This window comes from Lissotriton helveticus, chromosome 6 (genome assembly GCF_964261635.1).
Source record: "Lissotriton helveticus chromosome 6, aLisHel1.1, whole genome shotgun sequence".
Lineage (NCBI taxonomy): Eukaryota > Metazoa > Chordata > Amphibia > Caudata > Salamandridae > Lissotriton > Lissotriton helveticus.
The window spans coordinates 1,552,200,921-1,552,224,688 of record NC_136067.1 but is presented as its reverse complement, the minus strand read 5'-3'; the positions used below and the strand labels follow the sequence as shown (position 1 = coordinate 1,552,224,688).

The 23,768-nt window shown below is 44.9% G+C and overlaps 1 protein-coding gene across 2 annotated transcripts in view; it reads left to right on the top strand.

Moving 5' to 3' along the window:
* The window catches only part of PERP (p53 apoptosis effector related to PMP22), a 67,875-nt gene extending 47,696 nt beyond the window's left edge, over positions 1-20,179 (top strand). For both annotated transcript variants that reach the window (XM_078649340.1, XM_078649341.1), the window contains exons 2-3: positions 12,113-12,250; positions 15,574-20,179. In XM_078649340.1, the coding sequence (XP_078505466.1) occupies positions 12,113-12,250; positions 15,574-15,791 (356 nt within the window). In that variant the 3' untranslated portion in view covers positions 15,792-20,179. The remainder of the gene's footprint in view (positions 1-12,112; positions 12,251-15,573) is intronic.
* Positions 20,180-23,768: the final 3,589 nt, after the last annotated feature.

Sequence of the window (23,768 nt, the reverse complement as noted above, 5' to 3'; positions counted from 1 at the left end):
TCAAATCCATTAAAGTACGCTCGCTGTAATAGACTCATGCTAGCTGTGATCAATTCGTGGTTCATTTTTCAATCGTAAGTGAAACCCCTAAATATGCTAAAGCAAATTAAATATAGTTATGCATTGCCTTCCCATACTTCATGTATGAAATGTGGTCGATCCACTGAAGTGAATAATGTTTTGTCTAATCATAAACCTGAGAACAGAACTTATCATCATCTTGTGATGATGACAATAAACAAGTATCCATAACATAAGTCTAAAAATGTAACTAACATTGGAAAGGACTGAGCTAACACTGCAGGTGGAAAAACGGGAAGTATGGCGGCGTCTTGCTAGCAGGCATCTGACTCCAGTCTTGTCGAGGATTATGTTAAAAAAATCTGGAAGGCGTAGGCCTAATAGATATGTTTCTGGATAGAGGGCCACAGATCGGTGCAAGTGAATTAATTATTATTGGAAAAAGCTGCAACAGAGAGACTGCGGGTGGAGAGTAAGAAAACAAGTGTTTTAGACTACTTGCATTTTAATTTAGGAGAGTCTCGCTCGGACTATTTGTGGAATACAAATAGGAGTTGGGTACAGTTTTTATTTACTGTTTAGTTTCAGGGCTGGTACAATAAAATATTTTTTATGCTTCCCATTTGGGCACCAACATGAGCTTTATTTAAGGACATGCCCATTCAATAACTAGTCCAAATCAACTATGCTGTACTTTCACTTTTTTGTGGTTTTTATGTGCTATATACAAGAAAATTTCTTATGCCGCTTATGAGATCTAGAAAGATACAGTCTTGCACGCTGGCATATTGTTTTTTTCGCACCTTGACTGATGACGAATCCTGCTGCTGTGTAGCTAAGTTTCTTCAAGCTGCTGTATTCTCTAAGAAAACAATGTTAGAGGATTGACTTTTTATTAAGTTTTATATATTTTAATATTTTATGGCTTATGAAATATACTGTATTTGCCCTTTTTTGCACAGTGTCTATTATATTGCGTGTTTTATGACTAATTTGCAGCCGAATAAAGATGAATTGATTGATTCTTGAGGACTAAACCGTTCATAGCATGGATGGAAATGGTGAAACATAAATTCCCCAATGTGTATGTCCTTGAAAGATGTTGTTCATATCTTTAATTGCACCCCTCCAACTCCTCTGTTCCAGCATATGGCTGTAAGACACAAAATGATATTGTCTTTCGTACAAAAACTCCCCGTATTTTAGGTTTACAATGCACATCATGATAGCATTGTCTCTTTCACACACAGCTAAGTTGGTCTAGGAACTTACTACGAACACTAGCCAAGCACAGTTTTCATACTGAGTTGCTGATGATGAAATCGTTGTACGTGTTTAGTCGTTACTTGCCATGTTTTTTTTTTTCACAACAATTTTATTGATAAAGATGAGCATATGAATCAAAGTGGCATCCCACATTCAGGACGACACCACCAGGCATTGTAATTACAATCACAATATAAATCTGAGCGTTGAAACAAGGAATCAATGGAATCAAGGATACACGAAAATATTAACCCCACCTTCATCTTTTCAATAATCTACCCACCCAACTCCCTGAACCCTCCCTCAACCCTCCCTAACCCCATGCATGCGTGTGTGAACCATGATGACGGAAGCTTTTGACGTGTCAAGTGTGTGTGCGGGAATGGGTTTCGCAGGAGCTTATAGGGCTACAGGTCCTCCACTGGGTCCGCCGGGGGGTCCAGTGTCAACCCTCTGTAGTCCGCCCACCTCTTCCATATTTTGAAATGTTTACGAGGGCATCCTCGTGCCTCAAAGATTGGCCTCTCCAGGCCCATACAAAAGTCTAAGCCTGCCTTCCATGCAGTCAGGGGGGGGGGCCTCACGTCCTTCCATGCTCGGGCCATGTCTCTTTTGGCTACCACCAGCCCCAGGAGGAGCAGGTGTCGCTTATAGATATTACCACCAACCCCTTCCAGGATGTGTAAAAGACCCAGGCGGTGGGTACGGGGAAGGGTCCAACCCAGCACCTCCGACAGACAGCCCCATACACCCCTCCAGAAGCCAACCAGTTTGGAGCACGACAACACTGTGTGGAGCAACGTACCCACCTCCGCCCCACATCTCAGACATTCCGGGGACCCAATCAGGCCCGCCCTCCACAGACGCTCTCGGGTATAGTAGGCCCTGTGTAGAATTTTGAACTGTATGAGGCGAAACCGTATCGCTATAGCCGCCCCCCTCGGGGATTCTAATGCCTCTCGCCAATCATCCTCATCTAATGGTCCTACATCGGCCTCCCAGTTCGCCTTCAGCGGAAGAAGAGTGGATGAGCAATGCGTGACCATGGTCTGGTAAATGCGTGATACTTTTTTGTCCCCAAGATCGCCCATGAAGACCTTCGCTTCGATCGGGCTGAATTCCGGGAGCGAGTCAAGATTGGCTATACTGGGCGTCAGCGCATGTCGGAATTGTAAATAACGAAAAAATTGAGATTGGTGCATATCAAATTCGGTACGAAGGGCCTGAAAGGACTTGAGAGTCGTCCCGGACATCACATGGCCGAGCTGCGAAATGCCTATTGAGTCCCAGCCATCAAAGCCTGATAACTTAGATAGTTCCGGTAGTAACCCGTTGCGCCATAACGGCGTTTCCGCGGTCAGTCGACCCCACCAGCCCACGCGACGCAGGGCCTGTCGCCATATCGCAAATACAAGTTTAGTGACTCTCGGCAGTGGCCGACGTAGCCGGGATGAGTATAGGATGGTGTGGAGCGAGTGATCACCCATCAATGCACGTTCCAGGGCATAGGCCGGATCTCCACCGTCACCATACCACCATTCATTTAAAACAAGGAGATGAGCGGCTTGGTAGTACGACTGTATATCCGAGGTGGCTAGGCCCCCACAGTATGTGGACAGAAAACAAGTGCGCAGCGCTACCCTGGCAGCACCGCCAGCCCAAAGGAAGCGGCCCAGCACCGAGTTCACCTGCCGAAACCATTGGGGTGGGATAGGATACGGATGGTTCTGTAGTTGGTAGAGTAGGCGCGGTAGTGCAACCATCTTAAAGATAGCTGACCGGCCAAAGATTGATAGAGGCATCCGGGACCAAGTCTTGACATCCGTCTGGACCCGCTCCCAGACGGGCAGTAGGTTACGTTCCCAGGCCGTATCCGCCGAGTTTGATAGAAACACCCCGAGGTATTTCAGACCAACTGTGGCCACTTGCAGTTCCGAAGCCCAGGGTTCCGTCACCGTGTCCCCATGTAGTACCCATAGGGTGGATTTACGTAAGTTCAGGCATAAACCTGAAACTTCCCCAAACAGTTGCATGACCTCTAGGACACGCGGGCCGGAGCGCTGTAGATCGGTGAGGAAGAAGAGGACATCGTCCGCGTACAATGCAATTCTATCCGATAGGGTGGCATTCCATTCGAAGCCCCGAATCAACGCATCGCTACGGACTCTGGCAGCTAGGGGTTCCATGGCTAAGGCAAATAGATAGGGGGAAAGAGGGCACCCCTGCCTAGTCCCCCGGCCAATGTGGAACGTCTCCGACACCGCCCCAGCGACTCGCACCGAGGCCGTGATGTCCGTATAAAGTAGTTTGATATAGGACCGGAAAACTGGGCCTAGGTTGAGCCACGATAGCAATGCAAATATGTACGACCAGCTGACCGAGTCGAAAGCTTTGTTGATATCGGCCAGTAGTAACGCCGCCCGGTCCCCCAAGACTCCAACAGCGTCTATCGCCGCCTGTGCCCGTCGAATATTATGTCGCGTCGCCCTGTGGGGCATGAAGCCTGCCTGATCCGAGTGGACCAGATCCGTAATATACGGAGCCAGACGGTTTGCTAGGGCCTTGGCCAATATTTTGGCCTCGATATTGATGAGGGAAATAGGTCTATATGAGTCATGGCTACCCGGGGGTCTACCAGGCTTCTGAAATACCACTATTTCGGCATGGCGCCAATCGGGGGGCAACGCGCCCCGCGTTCTCGCCGCCTCAAGAACTCGGCGATAGTGTGGCCCCAGCTGTACGTGGAATTTCTTAAAAAATTCACACGGGTAGCCATTAGGGCCAGGAGCCTTACCCGCATTGAGTTGCCCCAGCGCGTCTCCAAGCTCCTCCGCTGTGAGGGGTGCGTCCAAGGCCTTCCTGGCCTCGTCTGACACCTGAGTGGGCGGGAGGTCCGCGAAAAACCGGGCTAAATCGCCCTCAGGCAATTGGTCACATGAGGCGTATTGGGCTTCGAAGTACGTGGCGAAGCTCGCTGCCAACTCGTTAGGGTCAGTCAGTACCTCCCCATTGTCGTCTGTGATGCCCGGCAGCACGAGGGGTTGAAAGTTGTGCTGGCATAATCTATGGAGCATGGAGCACGACTTGTCCCCCCATTGATACACCCTACTTCTTGTGGCCAGCCACGCCTGTCTGGCTTCATCCATTAAGAGGGACGCGTACGATTGCTGCGCTTGTAGAAGCAGCCTCAGTCCGACCTCATCGCCACCCTCGCGGCGTTCCCGTTCAAGGGTCACCACTCGCTCAGCCGCCATCGCAGTCTGTTCCCGGCGCCGCCTACGGGCCTCCGAGCACCATGCGATATCTACCCCACGTACGGTAGGCTTCATCGCTTCCCACACCACTTCTACGTCAGCCCCCTCTATCAGGTTTTCCCGCCAGTAGTGATCTATTGTTTCCCGCAAGTGTTTAGTATAGGCTGGCTGCAGGAGATGCCACGAGGACATCCTCCACCTGAACGGCTGCCGTTTTCGCAGGAGGTCCACGCTAACTGAAACTGGGGAGTCGTCGGATAAGCCTCTCGGCAAGATGTCTGCGCTCTTCACCCTACTCAGGTATTCCCGAGGTAAAAACACATAATCTAAGCGCGAGAATGACCCATGTACCGCCGAGACATAGGTATATTCACGGGTCGCAGGGTGCATATGTCGCCAAGCATCCACCCATCCCAGCCCCTCACTCATGGCATGCAGTCTGGTGGGTGAAAGGGAAAGGGGAGGAGCTTCAGTCGTCTCTTGGCACCTCCGGCGATCCACACACACATCCATTACATCATTCCAATCTCCCCCAATTACTGCCACCGACCCGGATATATCTTCCCATACAGAAAACAGTCTCTCAGCCAGGGCCCACTGCAGGGGGGGGGGGGGGCGTACACACTCCCAAACACTATAGGTTCCGTGCCCACCATGCCTTTCACAAACAAGTAGCGACCCTGGGGATCCACCCATTGTTTCTCATGGACATAAGGTATTCTACGGTGTATCAATATGGCTACTCCCCTGGATCCCCTCGAAAACCCGGCATGGAAAACCTGCTGATACCCAAACCTCTGCAGGCTCAGCGCCTTCGTGCCCATCATATGCGTTTCTTGGAGCAATAACACATCTGCCGCCGCACTCTTACCCCATCGCAACACTGCCCCACGCTTGATTTTGTCCAGTAGCCCCCTGACATTCCACGTAATCACCCGCATAGAGTCTTCTGGAAGCCGACGAGTCGAATCAGCCATAATCCTTTGGAGTCCACCACACGAGCCCCCCACTCCAGCGCCACCCACCACACGTCACACGAATCATTATAACGACACACACATGCAGTGCACCATCTACCCCAGCGAACAGCACCAACCCCCTAGCCCCACAATCCCCAACATTCCCCAACCCCAACTCAGCAGCCACAACCCTGACCGCCCGACCCCTGCCTCCCCCCACCCTATACCCCAATGAACTATGAGGTACCTGTCGCGGCATGGGTAGTCCCGAGACCAAAACAGAGGGCTCAGGCCCATCCATACCAATGGATCCCAACATCCCAAAGAGGAACAGTGAACTCACCCCCTCCCCTCAGTGTCCCTCTCACAAACGGGAGAGTGGCAGCCACCATTATGTAGTCCCCGAACCCTACCCCACAACCTCATCCACGCTCAGTAGACATTGGGTGTACTGTCACAAGGCCGCGATACCGCTGGTGATACAGTGGGTCTCAGGCGACCAGGTGTGTCCAGCTAGGATTGGCAGCAGTAATAGCAGAAGAGGGAGCCGAGGCCCCGGAGACTTCAGTGATCCGTGCTAGATTGTTCGGAGTCCTCGGTTCTAACAGTGTTGCGTGTGCCATCGGCCGAGGCCGCGCGCTTGCGTGATTTGGAGCGTTTGGTTCGCCCGTGTCTAGGCGTCTGATCTCGCTGTGGCCGAGGCGAGCCCTCAGGGGAGCCCGGATTGAGCCCTGGTTGAGAATGCGGTCTGACCTGCACCGTTTCATCGGTCCATCTGAAAAGGTCTTCCGGTGTATCAAAGAACAGTGTCCGTGACTGGAAGATCACTCTCAGGCGCGCCGGGTACAGCAGGGAATACTGTAGCTTAAGGCCTCTCAACTTTGCCTTGGCCGCCATGAAAGAGTGGCGTTGCTGTTGGACGAGTTTGGTGTAGTCAGGGAAGATCAAGATCTTTTGATTTTCACATAAGAGGGTTTCTTTATTTCTAGCTTCCCTCAATATGGCGTCCCTGTCGTGGTAGTTCAACAGCCGTGCGATGACCGCCCTAGGCCGCTCGTGCTCGGGTGGTTTCTGCGTCAGGGCGCGGTGTGCCCTTTCAATAACGAAGCATGCAGACAGCGTCCCCGGGGGCATCCATGATTCTAGCCACTGTGTAAGGAACTGTTCCATGCCACCCTTCCCACAGCTCTCTGGAAATCCAAGGAAGCGGAGGTTGTTTCGGCGCGCCCGCCCTTCTGCATCCTCCACTCGGAGCGCTGTAATCCGCTGCGCAGTTTCCATCGCCGCCATCCTCTTTTTAAGGTTACTCACGTCGTCCTCCACCACTGACACCCTGGATTCTGCTTCCGTGATCCGCGCCACGGCGTTCCTCAGGTCCTGGCGCAATAGGGTCACATCTGCGCCAACAGCCCCTATCTTGGCATCCAGCATGTCCCTTGACTGGGTTATGGCCGCCATAAGGGCCGCGTTATCCGGCCCCCCTCCAGGCGGGCCGCCCCCTGATGGCCCAGGGCCCCCACTAGGCCCGGTGAATTTATCGATGGTTACTTGCTTAGCGGAGCTGTTACCCCCCCTGGTCATGATCGCAGAATTATCAGGGCCACTCGACTGCTGCTTGCCCCCGGGAGGGGGGGAGTCTCAGACAAGTCACTTCGGGTCGGCTTAGTGTTGGGTATAGCGCCGGGTGGACCTCAGTCACCGCCCCCACTTATGCTGTCCCCCCCAGCCGCCGATGGTTGTGGCTCTCAGTGACCGGTATCGCTCCTCCAGTCGGTGCGTGGACCCACTGCGTCTCGCGCCACAGCGTTGATGTCCCTTCTGGTCTGTGGGCCCGGGGGGGGGGGGGGGCCCACTACTCACTGTTGCTGTCGGTAGGTCGAATAGTCGCCTCGGCACGTTCACCGCCGATCGGGCTCTCCAGGGCGTCCGTCCCCCCGCTGCGCTGCCGGCCCCTGACACCGGGCCGCGAAAATCGAGGCCCCGGCTGCGCCCGGGCCACCAGGCCACCTCTGCCGCTCCGGTCCGCCCGCCACGTCCACACTGCCCCAGGGCCCAGCCTGGCCCTGGGAGGATGAGTGCCAGCAGTCTCTCGGCCCCAGGGCAAGCGGGGCGCCGCGGCCGTCCCCTGGCCGCAACCCACTCCTCGGCTGCTCCAAAATCGAGGCCCCGGCTGCTCCGCAGTCCACTAGGCCGCACCTCGCACCCCGCTGTCCAGCTCCGCTCGGGAGCGCGGGATCGCCACCGAACACACCGGATGGTCACTGGCGCCTCTGGTAATCGTAGCCCCGTTTTGGTTGCGGGTCAGTGGCTCGGGGACCAGGATAATTTGTCGGATCAATGGCGGGCCGGCGGGAGCTCTAGCAGGCTACAACCGCCATCGCCGCTTGCGTAGCCACGCCCCCTACTTGCCATGTTTTTAGTATGAAATTCCCATCATGTTAGCTAACACGCCCCAACAAGAACGTCAACATTTCATACAAAAACACCCTATCCGTTTCTTCCGTCTTTGCTTACGAGCTAATAAATATTAAGACCATCTACAATGGCATAACTGGTCACCAATTTTTTTTCAGACTGCAATCAAGAACACATTGTGTTCATGAGTGTCTATTAGTCACTTCATTATTTGGAAAACTCATTTGCAGAAAGGATTTGCACATGTATGTACTGTACTTTGGCCAGGTTCCTCTTACAAATCGTTACTTTTTGTGAAAGGTTTTGATGAGAATCCAGGATTTGATACTGAATCGGGTGAATTTATTTGATGAAAATCATCAAGATTTCATAAACAAAAGTTTTCCATAGTTTGTCAAAATGGAGCTTCTTCACCTGCTTGGGAGCATCAGACTGATGGTCCCTATTTTAGTATTTCACAAAAATAAGTTATAGCCATGTGCATGCTTACTTCAGCCTTTTTGGTTCTAAAGTTCAGTGCCCAAATTGGATTTGGAAAACCTTTCGGAATATTTGTCTCTATCCACCGACTTCTCTATTTTCCCAGTGCCCACTCCCTTTCACCTCTCCTGTGAGCCCTTGCATAGATATTTCTGACACTAAACGTTGGACTGGAAAATAAATCTATCCTACTTTCCGATTTTCCAGGCATTTTGTAGGTGTAAATGCTTGGAAATCCCAATTCTGTAAATCTGGGTATGGCATTTACCCTTGCAGTTTTTATTTTATTTTGCGCAATCGATTTTAACTTGGATGCTCAAAAAGTGTTATTGGACTGGGTGCTTTTAATACCTGTGGTCTTGTGTTAGTTTCCTTGTGTAAACTGGTGGAATGGTGACTGGGTTCTTGTAAACCACTTGTTCCAGGCAACATACCAGTTGAAGATTAGTGTTAATTTTGAGCAATTACGCAGAAAACCTTCTCTGCCAGTACTCTAAACAGATATCTTTTAAGGCTTGCACCTTATGGTTAGCTTTTGGAACTCTGTTACATAGCTCCATTTGCCTCACTGTACAAGGATGTGCAGATTAATCAACTTTTACGAAACAATATGAGAGAGAAAGGGTATTTTGCCAATGAAGGCAGGGTCGCAACAAAATGAGGAGTAAACCCTTTCAGTAATACCCAACCACATTATGGGGCGGGCGAGGTGCGTTAATCACAACCCATTGTGGGACATCCTTTGTCCTTAGAAGACCCCTCACTCACCAACCTGGTTGGTGACATGCTTCATCATCGGGGTCCCACCTGAACAGCCGAGTGCCGTCCAGGTGTGCTGCGACACCTGACTACAGTGGAGCTGGTTTTTTCTTTTATATGTACATGAGAGGTAATCATGTGTTTAAAAAAATATCCAATACTACCCACTCAAAGAGTTTATTCTGGAGTGTCTTGGATACTAGGTTAAAATATGGGACACCTAATGCCTGATTAGGTGGACTGTTGGTGTTTAAATAAGTCGTGTAGTGTTTTTTAAAAAAAGGTCTACCTGTTTCAACCTATGTGTAAGTGTAAGGTTTTCGTCAAGACCAATGTTGCGCCAACGGGATGGTCTACGTTCGCTAAGGCGCACCCTATCCACGTCAGCAGCGGTTGCAGAATCATAAAATGTGATTCTCAATCAAAAGTGTGTTTCTTTTCTTGAATTCTGGAAAAAACCTGTGGAAAAGATGGGGAAAGGGTTGTGGGTAACAGACATGTATACGTACAAACATATATAAATATATACATCTTATCGTGAAAAAGTGCACCTCGTGAGGTCCCAGCACAACTAGAATTACTGTCTCGTGGGGGACCTCCAACGATTAACCAAGGTCGCCAGAGATTATTCTGTGGCCATTAGTACTACAGACACTCTGCGCTATTTCAAAGAAACAGCCGTGTCTCTGTATCTAAATTAGTTCAACCCACTGAAAACGTGATGCGCGTGAGCTATCAACCATACGTGTGGCCAGCGCTAATGAGAAGGCAGTCACACAGAACAATTAACGTAGTGGGTGTCTAGTGAGGCTAAACGGGTAAGATATCTTATTGGGACCGCTGTGAATCACGGCTCCATGGGCGTACCGCCGGCAATAGCCCGACCACCACACTACAGGGCTCCCGTCAGAACCAACATAGGCACTAACTGCGCCCGTCATCCCTCCACAAGTAAGGCTGTTTGTCCTCTCAACGTAGCCGATGAGTGTTACAAATGTAGGCACTTGCGTGTGTTTTGCATGCGTGTCGCATGCATTGCGCCCATCTGACCTCGCTGCTTTTCCTCTTCAGATCGTTGCGAGGGCTCTTCTTTGCAGGTTCGGGGACGCCCATGGAGCCGTGATTCACAGCGCTCCCAGTAAGATATCTTACCCGTTTAGCCTCACTAGATTTAATTGCTCATACAGAGGAGGGACTCTGGTGGTTACAGGTTCCTCTGGAAGACGTGTTTATTTGTATGCAGATGTGTTTGTGCTTATAGTAACAACGCGCAACGTTTCACGATCACAAAAACCTCGATCTCGAGGTTAGACACCCACTACGTTAATTGTTCTGTGTGACTGCCTTCTCATTAGCGCTGGCCACACGTATGGTTGTTAGCTCACGCGCATCACGTTTTCAGTGGGTTGAACTAATTTAGATACAGAGACATGGCTGTTTCTTTGAAATAGCGCGGAGTGTCTGTAGTACTATTGGCCACAGAATAATCTCTGGCGACCTTGGTTAATTGTTGGAGGTCCCCCACGAGACAGTAATTCTAGTTGTGCTGGGACCTCACGAGGTGCACTTTTTCACGATAAGATTTATATATGTATATATGTTTGTACGTATACATGTCGGTTACCCACAACCCTTTCCCCATCTTTTGCACAGATTTTTTCCAGAATTCAAGAAAAGAAACACACTTTTGATTCAGAATCACATTTTATGATTCTGCAACCGCTGCTGACGTAGATAGGGTGCGCCTTAGCAAGCGAAGACCATCCCGTTGGCGCAACATTGGTCCTGACGAAAACCTTACACTTACACATAGGTTGAAACATGTAGACCTTTTTTTAAATAACACTGCACGACTTATTTAAACACCAACAGTCCACCTAATCGGGCATTAGGTGTCCCATATTTTAACCTAGTATCCAAGACACTCCAGAATAAACTCTTTGAGTGGGTAGTATTGGATATTTTTTTTAACACATGATTACCTCTCTTGTACATATAAAAGAAAAAAACAGCTCCACTGTAGTCAGGTGTCGCAGCACACCTGGACGGCACTCGGCTGTTCAGGTGGGACCCCGATGATGAAGCTTGTCACCAACCAGGTTGGTGAGTGAGGGGTCTTCTAAGGACAAAGGATGTCCCACAATGGGTTGTGATTAACGCACCTCGCCCGCCCCATACTGTGGTTGGGTATTACTGAAAGGGTTTACTCCTCATTTTGTTGCTTAGATTTAATCAACTTGCCACTACAAAATATCCACATACTTAAGTGTTGGGGCTTTCCACTTTTTCGTTGGTGGTACAAGTTACTCAACATGGGGCATTCATTTTGGTTCAAGCATCTGTTAAGTTAACTTTATTTCTTTAGCTTAAACATCCCCTTTTCGTAGCACCTATTTCGAGGCATTACCATAGTTCCATGAGGAAGGAGTGAGTGTAAATGCTTCTAGGTGCAGTGTATGCTGACAGAGGAGGAGATGCGACCTAGAGGCTAGAGCTGCTAACTTTGGAACTTGGCGAACCAGGTTAGAATCCTACTGTCTGCTCAGCGTTCTGTGATTCTAGCCAAATCACTCATTCTCCCTGTGGCTACCAGAAGTGTAATCTAGTCTGCTTCTGTTGTAAAGTACGCTAATGCCTATGGGCTACACTCACGCTATATAATGTTAAATTACAAACGTATGCCAAGAAAACATATGCAGGACTTAAGCGCCTACAACAATTAGCCACGGTTTGGCTATGTAGCCCTGTCCTTTGGCATTTGTGAGCACTAATTATTGTGTGAATGATTACTGTTAAAAGGATTGTATGTAAATCTATTTACTGTGGATATGCAGAAAATATAGCCTACTTCTGGATTTAGTGGAACAAAATTGAACACCTGTGGCCTATAGACTTGATTGAGAGTATGGACTTATGTTATTTTCTGTTTACTTGAATGAGTTTTCTGTTTTTGTTCAGCTTGGGGAAAAGCCACGGCCGCCCTGTTGATCATCGGCTTCATCATCCTGATCATCTGCTTCCTCATCTCCTTCGTAGGACTATGTGTGCCAAATATTGGACTTCTGAGAGTCATTGGAGGCCTGCTCTTCCTTGCTGGTAAGACTTGTGTTACATAAGATCCTGTCATGAATATCTGTGGAAAATGTTTTTTTACCTTTGTTACTGTTAGTAGTCACTTAGCATCTCAAAACTTGTCAAAATTGTAAAAACAGCATAGGAAATAAATAGTTACTCAGGGTATCAGTTTGTAAGTTGTTTTGTTATTTATAGACTCCGACGGGAATGGCCAAGCAGGTTTATCGCATTACATCCATTGACAGGATTAGATGTGATTTTTGCTTTTTTTTTTCAGCATGTTGAAAACGAAGTGGGGACTGCCCTTTTTCATAACTTTATTAGTTGAAGAAAATACTATTGGTTCTAGGAACCCTGCCTTTGATTTAGATTTGTACCATAAACATATCTCACTTTTTACTTTCTGGTGTAGTTATGGCTTAAGTGAAACAAATGATAGCGTTACCAGAGTAAATGGGATGTCAGACAATAATATTGATCAATAGGAGTTTTATATAGAGGATAAGAGTTGTGCAGTTTTGACAGCGGCTTCCTCAGTTGGTGGTTGAATAGATTTTTGTGTAGACTAACTCTTTAACAAGAAGCGCTACAGAAAGGACACTTGTAGCATGGCAGTCCCTAGTAAAATCAGGCAGTAGTAGGAAGGACATTGTTCGACGAAGAGTTCATGAAGGTGAACGCACAGGGTTAATACACCATACTCTGTTTGATGCATAATTTGGTTGCACTGTCCTGAAGAGTCCAACACGTTCAAAGCAAAGGGGTTATTCTCTAGAGTGTGGTTTGTGCATAATTTGGATGTATTGATTCATGATGAGGAATCCTCTCTAGTTGAACGCAATATTTCTGAGAGCTCCATTAAGTTGTTCAGGAAGATGACAAAAGTAAGGTAGAATGTATCCTGTTTAAAAAAATCTTTTGTCTTCATTCGCCTTGAGATGAAATGGATCATAACCTAAGAGGTGTCCATTTGCCATCTGAGGTATTGCTGCCGAATAGACCAGTGCAGAGGAAAGAAAACCCTTTACAACTGTTTCCTCTCTATCAATCCAGTTTAATCACATGAGCTGAGAGTTGGACTACCCTCTCCATACTGTATAGTTTGACCATAACAGTACTGTTCTCCTGCTATTATTGCTGCAGTCCAGACCACTCTGCATACTTTATCTACTGCCTCTGCCACCTACTCAACGTGGGAGGGGTTGCCAACAGTCAGTTCCTACAAATCCCTCATAGCAAGTAACATCATGTAAAAGAGGAGTCTTTTAACACTTGAGGTGATTGTTGGATCCAACCGGGCATCCGTTCCAAACAAAATCAGCAGCAGGTTTACCACTAATTGGGAGCATGCAATCTCCAAAATGTCCCAAAAGGTGCTCAACTTAACGCAGGAGACAAACACAAATTCCGTTGGCTCTCTCTTCCCCACACGGATTACAGCATGGTGCCTTGTGAGGTAGAATGTATCCTAGTCGAGCAGCGCAGGAAGGGTATGCTGAATGATTCTGAATCAGGCACAGCTATGCTTGAAGTCACGAAGCAGTTTTGTGAAAGGACACAGAGTGTTTGGCGGTGTTCTGGGGAGTATTTGTTAGAGTTGGCAGTAGATTGATCAGTATACTTGGATAGAAGTAAAGCGCTATAAGTCTTCTGGCTTGGTGGTTTTTGGGGGATGTGGGTGTAAATCTTTGTAAGATGCAAGGGGCACGTGTGAAGTCTTTCTGCAGAGCCTAGAATGGTTACAGGTATTGTTGCATAAGCCTAGCTTGATTTCAAGTGTGTCAATTAGTGAATTAGCCTAATGGAACGGGCAGTTGGACTGTGTTCTTCTGATGTTAGAGATGTGATAGCAAGCCCTGCTGTTGTGGTGGAGATGATGAAGGTAAATATTTGGACTTTGCCTTTTCCCATTTTGCAAGCAAGGGGGAGTGTGGCATGAAGCATTGAAATTCCATGTGAAGTATTGGACGATTATTTTTGTTTTACTTGCCAGAGTTTGCATCTATAGTATCCAAATGAGAATGTTGTATACAAGATGGAATTAAGGAAGATATTTCCTTTTGCTTACTGTCTGCGGCCTATTGGTGGGGTGATGGCTAAGTAGAGACAAACTCATGAACACTGCATGTTGAGGTGGCTAAGCTAGAGGGAAATAAGGAGAGTAGTGTTCCAGTAATTTGCAGGCTTGACATAATGATGTGACGGATGTTGTGTTGACTTTGTGAGAAGCCATGTAGAGGTAATCTAGTTGGATGAGAAGAGATAAACGATGGTTTGATAGACTGAGGTGATAAAATATGGAGACAACTGATCAGGAAGTTTCAATAGACAGAAGTTTACAAAACCACAATTTTAAGCATCTGAAGATGGAAATAGACAAGATATGTAATGATCTTGGTGAATAATATATATTATAGAACTTTGAAGAAGAAAAGAAGAGAGACTGAGCAAATTGAAAAAGATGGGCTAGTGTTATTAAATCCTTTATGATTAAGGGCACAATAGATGCCATTTTGCAGCAAGAAGCATGTGCCAGAGTGAGACCTGTGAAAGCCCCTGGATAATTGATAGTGTGATGGCTATCAATTTGTAGATGTTTTTTGAGAAAGGGTCTGAGGAGTGAAGTGTAAACATTGGTCCAGGTACAGAAGACATTCAGTGCTGGCTAAGGGTCAGATGGGTGGGAGGGTTCAAATGCTGGATTCTGGTTGTAACGTATGGATGAAATCCAGTCAGTTGCAGAGCAAGGGGGTGGTTGGTGGCAGTGTATTTCTGATAGTAGTTTTTGTGTTGGAGAATTAGGTCTACTAGTTCTCCTAGAACCACCCTGTTTTTGACTGAACTGAAATTAAGGATATTCAAACTGGTAAGATTTGTGTATTTCAGCAGCTAACTCTTATGCAGAATTGTCACCTTCCATTCCTGTAACTTATTGAAGTTATTATGATTTCATAGCTTCCACCAGATCAAGTCCATGTAAATATTTCTGCAGCTAGTGCCCACTTGAATATTTAAAAACATTTTTTTGCACATATAGCTCAGTGTCATGTGTGACACCATCAGCCGGTCCTAGCTTTTTACCATACTTCAAGTCCCAGAGTCAAGAGGGATACTGACTATAAAGCCAGGACAGGCTGAAAGTGCCAACTTTGGCAGCATTGTCCATTGCACATCTTTTACATTTGTGTAATGTTTGGAAAGTGGAGCTCACTGCATAAAAGGTGGTTAGTAATGGAATGGGAGTAAAGGCAGATTAAATGGATTGATTCTACTTTAGGAAAATCTATGAACAATCACCACAATTCACAATGTTTTCTCTCCCTGTTCCCTTTGTGTTCTTGCAGTGATACTCCAGGTCATCGCACTGATCATTTACCCGGTCCGATTTACGGAGGAGCTGGCAACTAGCGCCGACAAGTACATGTACAGCTGGACCTATGGGTTCGGTTGGGGGAGTACCATTGTCATGTTTGGCTGTGCCATCTTTTTCTGCTGCCTTCCCAGGTATGAAGACGAACTACTGGGCAATGTCAAGACCAAGTACTTCTACACGTCTGGCTAAACGTCACCTGCATGAGACCCCCCGACAGTTGACTTTCGGATTCCACAGAGACCTTTGCTTTGATACTTCCATTGAATTTATTAGCGTCTGAGTTCTAAAAAACAAATAGATTTTAGGTGAACCCTATATGTCATGCTTTTCATATTGTATGATATTTTGTTTGGATTCCTTATTCCTGTCTTTGTCCTGGACCTTTTTCCTCAAAAGAAGGACTAAAGTCGAACCCAGAAAAAACTGCTTTCATATTTGGTATATTCCGTATTGCATACAGCGAATTTAACACATATATTTTCATAGTTCTCCTTGTTGTACTGTCCATCAAGTGCCTTCACTGTCTTTTACAAGCAGAGCCTTCACTTACATACGAAAGCCAACAATCAGCAAGTGCTTTTTTTTCAAAGTTATACAGAGGACACAATATTTAAAAAATATCTTTTGTTTGTTAAATGGAGTTTTATATATACATAGCGTTTCTATAAACAACCATAAATGAGAAGGCAAACAATGTTGAAATACATAGTTATATATTTAAAAAGGAAGAGAGCACACTTTTCTGAGTATACACCTTATCTCCCAAGTCCTCTTACTGGATGCCTTTTTCCTCCATTAAAGGGAAGCAAATTGCACTTTCTCTTTCGATGCATTGCAGGAAATTAAATATGGTCTTATTTCATCTATGTTTATCTTATTCTTTTTTTTTCTATTTAAAAAAAAAAAAAGGTGGATAGGCCATTATGATTTGTTTTCTGCTGTGACCCATCGAGTCACAATCCATCTACACCAGTTTGAAACGCAAAGACTAGGCACTTGGTGTTTAGTAGTGGACGAAAGTGTTAATTATGAACGGAAAGAAAATGGAATGAATGAGATCCAGTTATCTATTGGATTTTCTGTAATTGCAGAAATGGAGTAACCCTGATAGACTGTGTCCACACATTCCAACAGGTGTGACATGGCAAATCATTTTGGGTCGTATGTATATTTCCAAATAGCGTTTTCATCCAAATCGCTATTTGGAAATTGCTATTCCTTATGTATGAAACATTTTGTTTCATACCTGTGATTTCTAGTGGGTCACAAATGGACATGTCTCAAGAATATTAATGAGGTAGGTCGCAGTTTGAGACCCATTAGGAATGGCAGCCATCAAAGAGGTGGTGGCCTGCTGAGGCCAGTAGACCACCTTGTCTTTGATTGCGTTTAATAAAGGTTTTTTTAGTTGTTGAAATGCACCGCGTTTTCATTAAAAGAACCTGGGGCCAGATGTAGGTAATTTTATTTTACCACCTCTTAAATACCGAATCATACCGATTCGGTATTTAAGAAGTGGTAAAATATAAGTACAGAGATGTAGGTAAATACAGATGTGCATTTACCGAATCGGTAAAAATCGGTATTTACCGATTCGGTAAATACCGACCGGTAATACCCATTCATTCCTATGGGCTTTGAAGCCCGTAGGAATGACTGGGCATTACCGATTCGGTAATTACCGAATCGGTAAATACCGATTTTCACAAGGGTGCAGGGGGTGTCACTTTGACACCCTCTAGCACCCCCAAAACGGGTTCAGGTGCCATGTGGCAGGCATACCTGCCCTAAGGGCAGGTCTGCCTGTCATATGGCACAGGTGTGCATGCACACCTGAATCGGTATTTTACCATCACATAGGATTTGATGGTAAAATACCGATTTTTTTAATGCTTGTGGGACTCAGAAGAGTCCCACCTACATATCAATTTTCCCGAATCGGTAAAAATACCGACTCGGTATTTTACAGAATCGGTAAATTTACCGATCGGTAAATTTACCGATTCTGTAAAATACAGCGCCCTACATCTCAAATTGCATTTACCGGTCGGTAACGGCCGAATTCGGCCGTTACCGACCGGTAAATGCCTACCTACATCTGGCCCTTGATGCGTTTATACAATAAAAAAACTTGATGTTTGTTTTCATTTTTTAAGAGCAGGCAGTGGTCCGTGGGACCACAGCTGCTCTTAAAAATGTTTTCCCAACATTCACAAAGAGGAAGGGACCCCATCTAATTTGTGAATGCATTACTAGCAACTTTGGGTTGGTGGTAAACTGCGAATGTTTTGCAACCACAAAACATTTGTACATACCAATGCGATTTGGTATTTGGAATGGACGCCCTTAACAGACTCATTCCAAATTCCGAATCACAAAACCCGAATTGCAATTCAGTACCAAGTTGCTGAATCGCAGTTTGGGCTTTGTACATTCCAAACAGCCTTTTTGCGGTTGCAAACTGGCCGATTCTGTGATTCGGCTAGTTTGCGACCGGGTAAATGCTTCGCACATATGGCCCTCAATTTAGTAGTTGACAACAAAAATCCTCTTACATTGTTTCATGTTGTTTTGAACCACTGTCCATTCATATGGGCTTATCCTTTGACCTTTTCTTTCTGCTGAAGATCGATGCAATGAAATTGTGAGTATGTGAAATGCCGTATGGTAAATGCTTTCCTGCAGTGGGAGAGTGCTAAAAGGTAGACATTGGAAATTCAAGCTGATGTGCTTAGCATTTTGCCAAAATGTCCATGATTTTATAAATGTTTTATAACATCAACATGGAAATAAGGGTATTGATGCAATGTGCTGTCTTTCAATTGTATTAGAGGATTTTGCTCAAGTAGGTCGAAAAAGTAATTTTAACCTGAAAACCCAGTGCAGCATTGTCTACCATGAACCTGCTGAGAAATGGTGGACGAATTCTAGATTCAGTCACTGTGAAACAGTGACTTATAGCAATTGTCGCCTTGTATTTTTGACCTAAATATGCCAGTAAATGAACCACAAAGTTTACTATCTTTCACTTTGTAAGTTTTGCTAACTTTTGAGTTCCTTACAGAACGTAGAGTATGAATTTCCAAGCTTAAAATATTTTTAGAGCAAATTCTTCTACTAAAAAATCGTTTATCCTCAGATTTATTTCTGTAAAAAAATTGGGGAGTGGGGGTTTCTCTTCCCGCAGTTTAGTCTTCTCAATTATTAAGTTTGTGAAGAACGCTTCACAAAGTTTGTTGAAGAAAACTATGAAACATCACACAGCCCTAGTAAGAAGGTTTAGGTTGAGACTTTTCACTTGTAATTGCTTAAGTGCTGCCAGATCTATTAACTCCTATAATAATACTGTATATATGGCTGATACGTAATGCTAGTGTTTTTATACTAAGTGTGGTTTTCTAGTAAAGGATTATGAGTGAAACATTTTTCAGTAGAAGTGTGTGGAGCAAATGAATTTAGTTTCTTAATACTAGACAGATTAGACTGACATGTGACATGTATTAAAGCAGGCACTCCACTGTGAGTGGTTAGTAGCGCAGTACAGAAAGCCTAAAGTAAACGATAATGGAAAATGAATATGCAACATATTGAATTCAGTGCCGGACTGGAACAGAAATCAGGCTGAGCTACATCTGTTACTGGGCAAAGCGGTTTCTTTCCTCTTTAAACTCCCGGTCTTTTGCCAGTCTGGGTCTAAACACTTTCGGTGAAATTAATAGCATATATACTCCAGGACTCGATGAGGAGGAAGTTATTTGCCACTTGCTGCAAAATAAAACACAGATTTGATAATGTATAGTTTAGGATTCTCAAGATTATATCATTTGCAAAAAGGATTCTACATGATTACGTCTTAATTTAATGTGCCTCAGATCTGTTTGTGGTTTGATGTGTTCTCACTGCACAAATTTAACCCCTGGCCCTAAGTTTATCTATTTAATAATTACCCAGCGGCACGTAATATGACAAACCTTCAGCAAGATTTGTTTTTCTTAAATTAGGCCATGGATCTTTCTTTTCTTCAGTTTGCTTTCAAGAGTGATCATAGTCTCAAAGCAATATCTTCCATTTGAACTGATATTCCCTATTGTGGTAAAAAGAGTTCCCTTCAAGTAACCAGTTTTCTTTTCTCGGTGAGGACCAACATATTGCTAGGTAAACCCTTTACAGTTCCATTATACATGCTCGTACACTTCACTGAGAAACCTGGTGGTACATATTTACTGAAATGCAATACATATTAGCCTCCACATTATTTCCTTTTTGTTTTGTGTAGTTTTGTTTTTAGGTTTGCTGCAATTTACTGTGGGCATATAAACTTCTTTTTTAGAATTAACTAAACTCATGAGGTATGTTTTACTCTGTAACGTATTTTATTTTCTGTTTGATAAAGAGAAAATATGTTTCAGCCTTGTTTGTCAGTAATGAAGCATACACTATACTTGTTTAATTTCTAAGATGCAGAATTGTAAACTGATAAATTGGTACTTTAAATGTGTATGTAAATATCTGGCCCCAACGTTATTTTTGATATACAGTTTAAAGAAAAATGTAATAAAACAAACTTTACATATTAAGCCATTTTTGATTTCCTTTGAAACACTCGCCCCAAGTTGAATGGAATTTGCAGTGGATCAGTTTATATTACCTGAAAGCTCACTCGGAGTGAGACCTTTTAATGAGCTTCAGTGGTAGAGCGAGCAAGACATCTTTCATGTGTTGTCTTCGAGTGAATTTGTCATTGTGGGACTTCTTAGCCCTTTTCTTCACTTCTAGGTTTGATCTACGACTGTTGTTTACAATGGATGAATTTCAACTACATGATGTTTTTGAGGTTTACCTCCCTTTTTCTTCCAATGTACACACTGCTTTTTCCCAGTGTTTGCTGATTGTACAGGTTTGTAGGAAATAGGTGTTCTACATTGGTCCACAAGGGCTGGAGCCATGTCTCATTTTCAAGATATCTACATGTGGCTGATTTGAATGTGGTAAATCTAAATGGGAATCGTTTATATATTTACTTTCCTGAGAATGTGGAATGTTGTTTGCACTCCTGGACCTAGGTTGGATGATCCCCCGTCATTGTAAACAGTGATGTGCCTGCAAGGTCCGTTTCTCTCTGCTGCAAGTTGTTTGGTCTTGAGATGCTTTAATTGCGTTAACATATGCGAGGCGCATATTTGATATATGGTTGAATCCACCACCCACTGTCAACGAAGGCACTTTTCCAAGAAAGTGCTCAGTGATCCTCCCAAACCAAGGCTGCATGCATTGGCTCTGTGCAAGGGAGATACCTGTTTTTTCTGGCTAACACTTAAGACACTTAACTAAGACAGATTATTATCTGTAGCAAGGTTTGAGCCCCTTTACATATTACAAGGAAGTGCCTTATTTCATCAAAGAAACACGTCAGACTATGAGTGGTTCAGAAGGTGTTTCTTTCTGATTAAACCACTGACTGGTGCCAGCTAGGAATGTGATATCAGACCATCACCTCTTAACTGTATTTCCTGCTGCACCATGAGATGAACCAAGACAACATCATGACCTGCACCCTGAAATGTGTGTGAGATCACTGATGCCTCTTAACTTCACAGTCAAAATGCCCTTTCCCAGTGATTCTCTGAGTTTAATATGTGATGCACAATTTCCTTTATGAGCATTTTCCCTTTAAAGACAAACTTTAGAAGCTCCTCTAACTCCAGTTTTTTAGGTGGGACATTTTGGCTGTTTGTCCTCAGTAGGTTTTTGTCTCCTCTTTGATAGAGATTACTACATGAGATTTATTTTTTAATCTATTACCATGTTACATCTGAATAAAGTTTCTTTCTTGGAATTATGCAGGTAATCCAGCTATTCTTTGCTCCGCTGCAGTGATGAGAAGCACAGTCGATCTATATGACACAGAATCCCTCCGAAGAACTAACCCATTTTTAGGCCAGAATTGTTATTTTAGCAGTTCTGAGGTTTTGTTTCTATCATTAAAGAACCTGAACCACCAGAACTCAGACAGGAAGTGATACGTGGGGGGGGGGGGCAGTTCAATAGGATGGTGGGGGTGAGAATGGAAGCCTAAAAAAAGTGTGGATATCATGAATGCATGACGTGATGGTGCAGGTGAATGGCATTTAGTTGCAGGGCACTTGAAGATGCCAACTATTTACTGTGGTAATGAGGCTCTAGGTCATGGGCAATTAGGAAAAGGAGACCAGAAACTTCAGTAATCCTCGATAAAGCTTGGTCAGTGGAATAACCCCCACTCCAAATGTACTCTGGAAGACACCTTTTGGTTTATTTAAAGAGTGATAGCCACTTAACTACATTTCAGGTTTAAATCTTTTATTTGCAACAAGTCTAGCTACATACAATACATCCCTTAGAAGAGAGTCACAAAATGTGCCACGGAGCTTCATAATCAGTATCAAGCACAATCACTTTTTAATAGTAATCCAGGATTTCTTATAGCTTTGATACACAGAGCATTAACATACACTTAAACGTATAAGAACAAACAATCAAAAGCTGTTTGGGGAAGGCATTGGTCTACTTTCATTGCTACGTATACACAGTTTACGAAAGTGGGCTGGTGATTATGGTCAAGAGGCTCGCCCATCTATCTCGACAACTATACAGGTTGTACCTTTTAAAAGTCATAATGTACAAATTGGTACGCTTGTACTCCAACAGCATGCTCCAGTATAATTGGGTAATGACCCTTTGACCTCTCTGACCTATGATGCCACAGGCCCAGACCATATTGTTTTTAACCAAACATCAAAACATTTTAAATCATGTTTATTATAAATATTACTGATTTTTCATTAACATAAAAAACGTGACTAGTCTGCCTGTAAAGCAGTAATGGGTATCAACCCTCATCTAAGAGGCAACAAGCACCCTATTACGCTCGGGGAGAAGGTCCATGGTCTGAAAGTTGAAAAGCAACGTGGCCTTAGCGCCAACTGTTTTTAGTCCGAGCAATTTGAACTTTATCTGAAAGAATGTTCATTCATTTGAATATGTAGCGGTATATTAGAATATAACTCCAGTACGGAAGACGACAGACAAGTTGGAGTCCTAAACTCATCCCATTGACTTTGCATGTTAACTCAAGTACAGACAAGCGGGCATGTTCCGCTTTCATTGCCTGCTTTGCCATAAAATATAAAGCGAGGAAGTTTGCGTCGTATGACACCTTGCACGAAATGCCCGGTTACTCATCGGTAATCTTCATGACTCAGAGTCCTGGTCTTTCCGTTCCATTCCTGAGCCCGTCCCTCTCTCCCTGGTTTCTGTTTATGGTTATTGTTTTTTGTTGTTGTGTTTTATGAGCTTCTTTGGTATGCTCATGATGTCCTGGCTGATGTGCTTCCCCCTTTATGCATGCTGGGTAGCCGGCGCCATATTCGGGGACGTATTGTGCCCTCCACTAGGTAATAGTGTCTGTGCAACAGGCGTACTGCTCATCCTTAAGGAATGGGACGGAAAGACGGACGAGGAGGTAATCCAGTTTGTGTTATGCCTTGCTAAGAGCGTTGTAGAAAAAGGGCCATAGTCTGATTGCACAACCTGATGCAAAACAATTATTCTCTGCTTCTTTTTTGTATATTGCACATAAAAAGCCACCACGACCTTCGAAAAAATACAAAAACAAACCTGTTTACAGACAACAGCCAGATCATTGTTGCCACTCAATCAACATAACCTTGGTAGGGCTATTGGGCACCAATCGAGCACCACCTCACACAGACAGGGCTGTTGTTACAAGTACAGATTTCATTTATTTTACTGCTGTGCAGAACTTGCTTCCTTCACGTTCATTAACACTTATCTACTTGGGGAGCTTTATTCTGTTTTTTGCCATAAAGACAGATCAAACACTGCCCCCAAGTTTACTTTTTTCTGTGGTGTTTTACTTTGGTAATCAAGAGCAAATTGGCACCTGTGTCTTCTAAATCTACAGCCTTTTGACTGGAGTCACCTTGGGCCCAAGATTACCGCTTTCTCTTGAAGCTCCTACTATTGGTTCCTTCTCACATGTCCTGAAAGAAGTCCCAGCTAGAGGGGAGTAAGCTTTAACCATCACAGGCTGCAAAGGCGTTCTTTATACCCAAAGGAATCCCTATTCAGCTTGAATGGTGATGCGGGTTAGGAGGAGTGCCATGA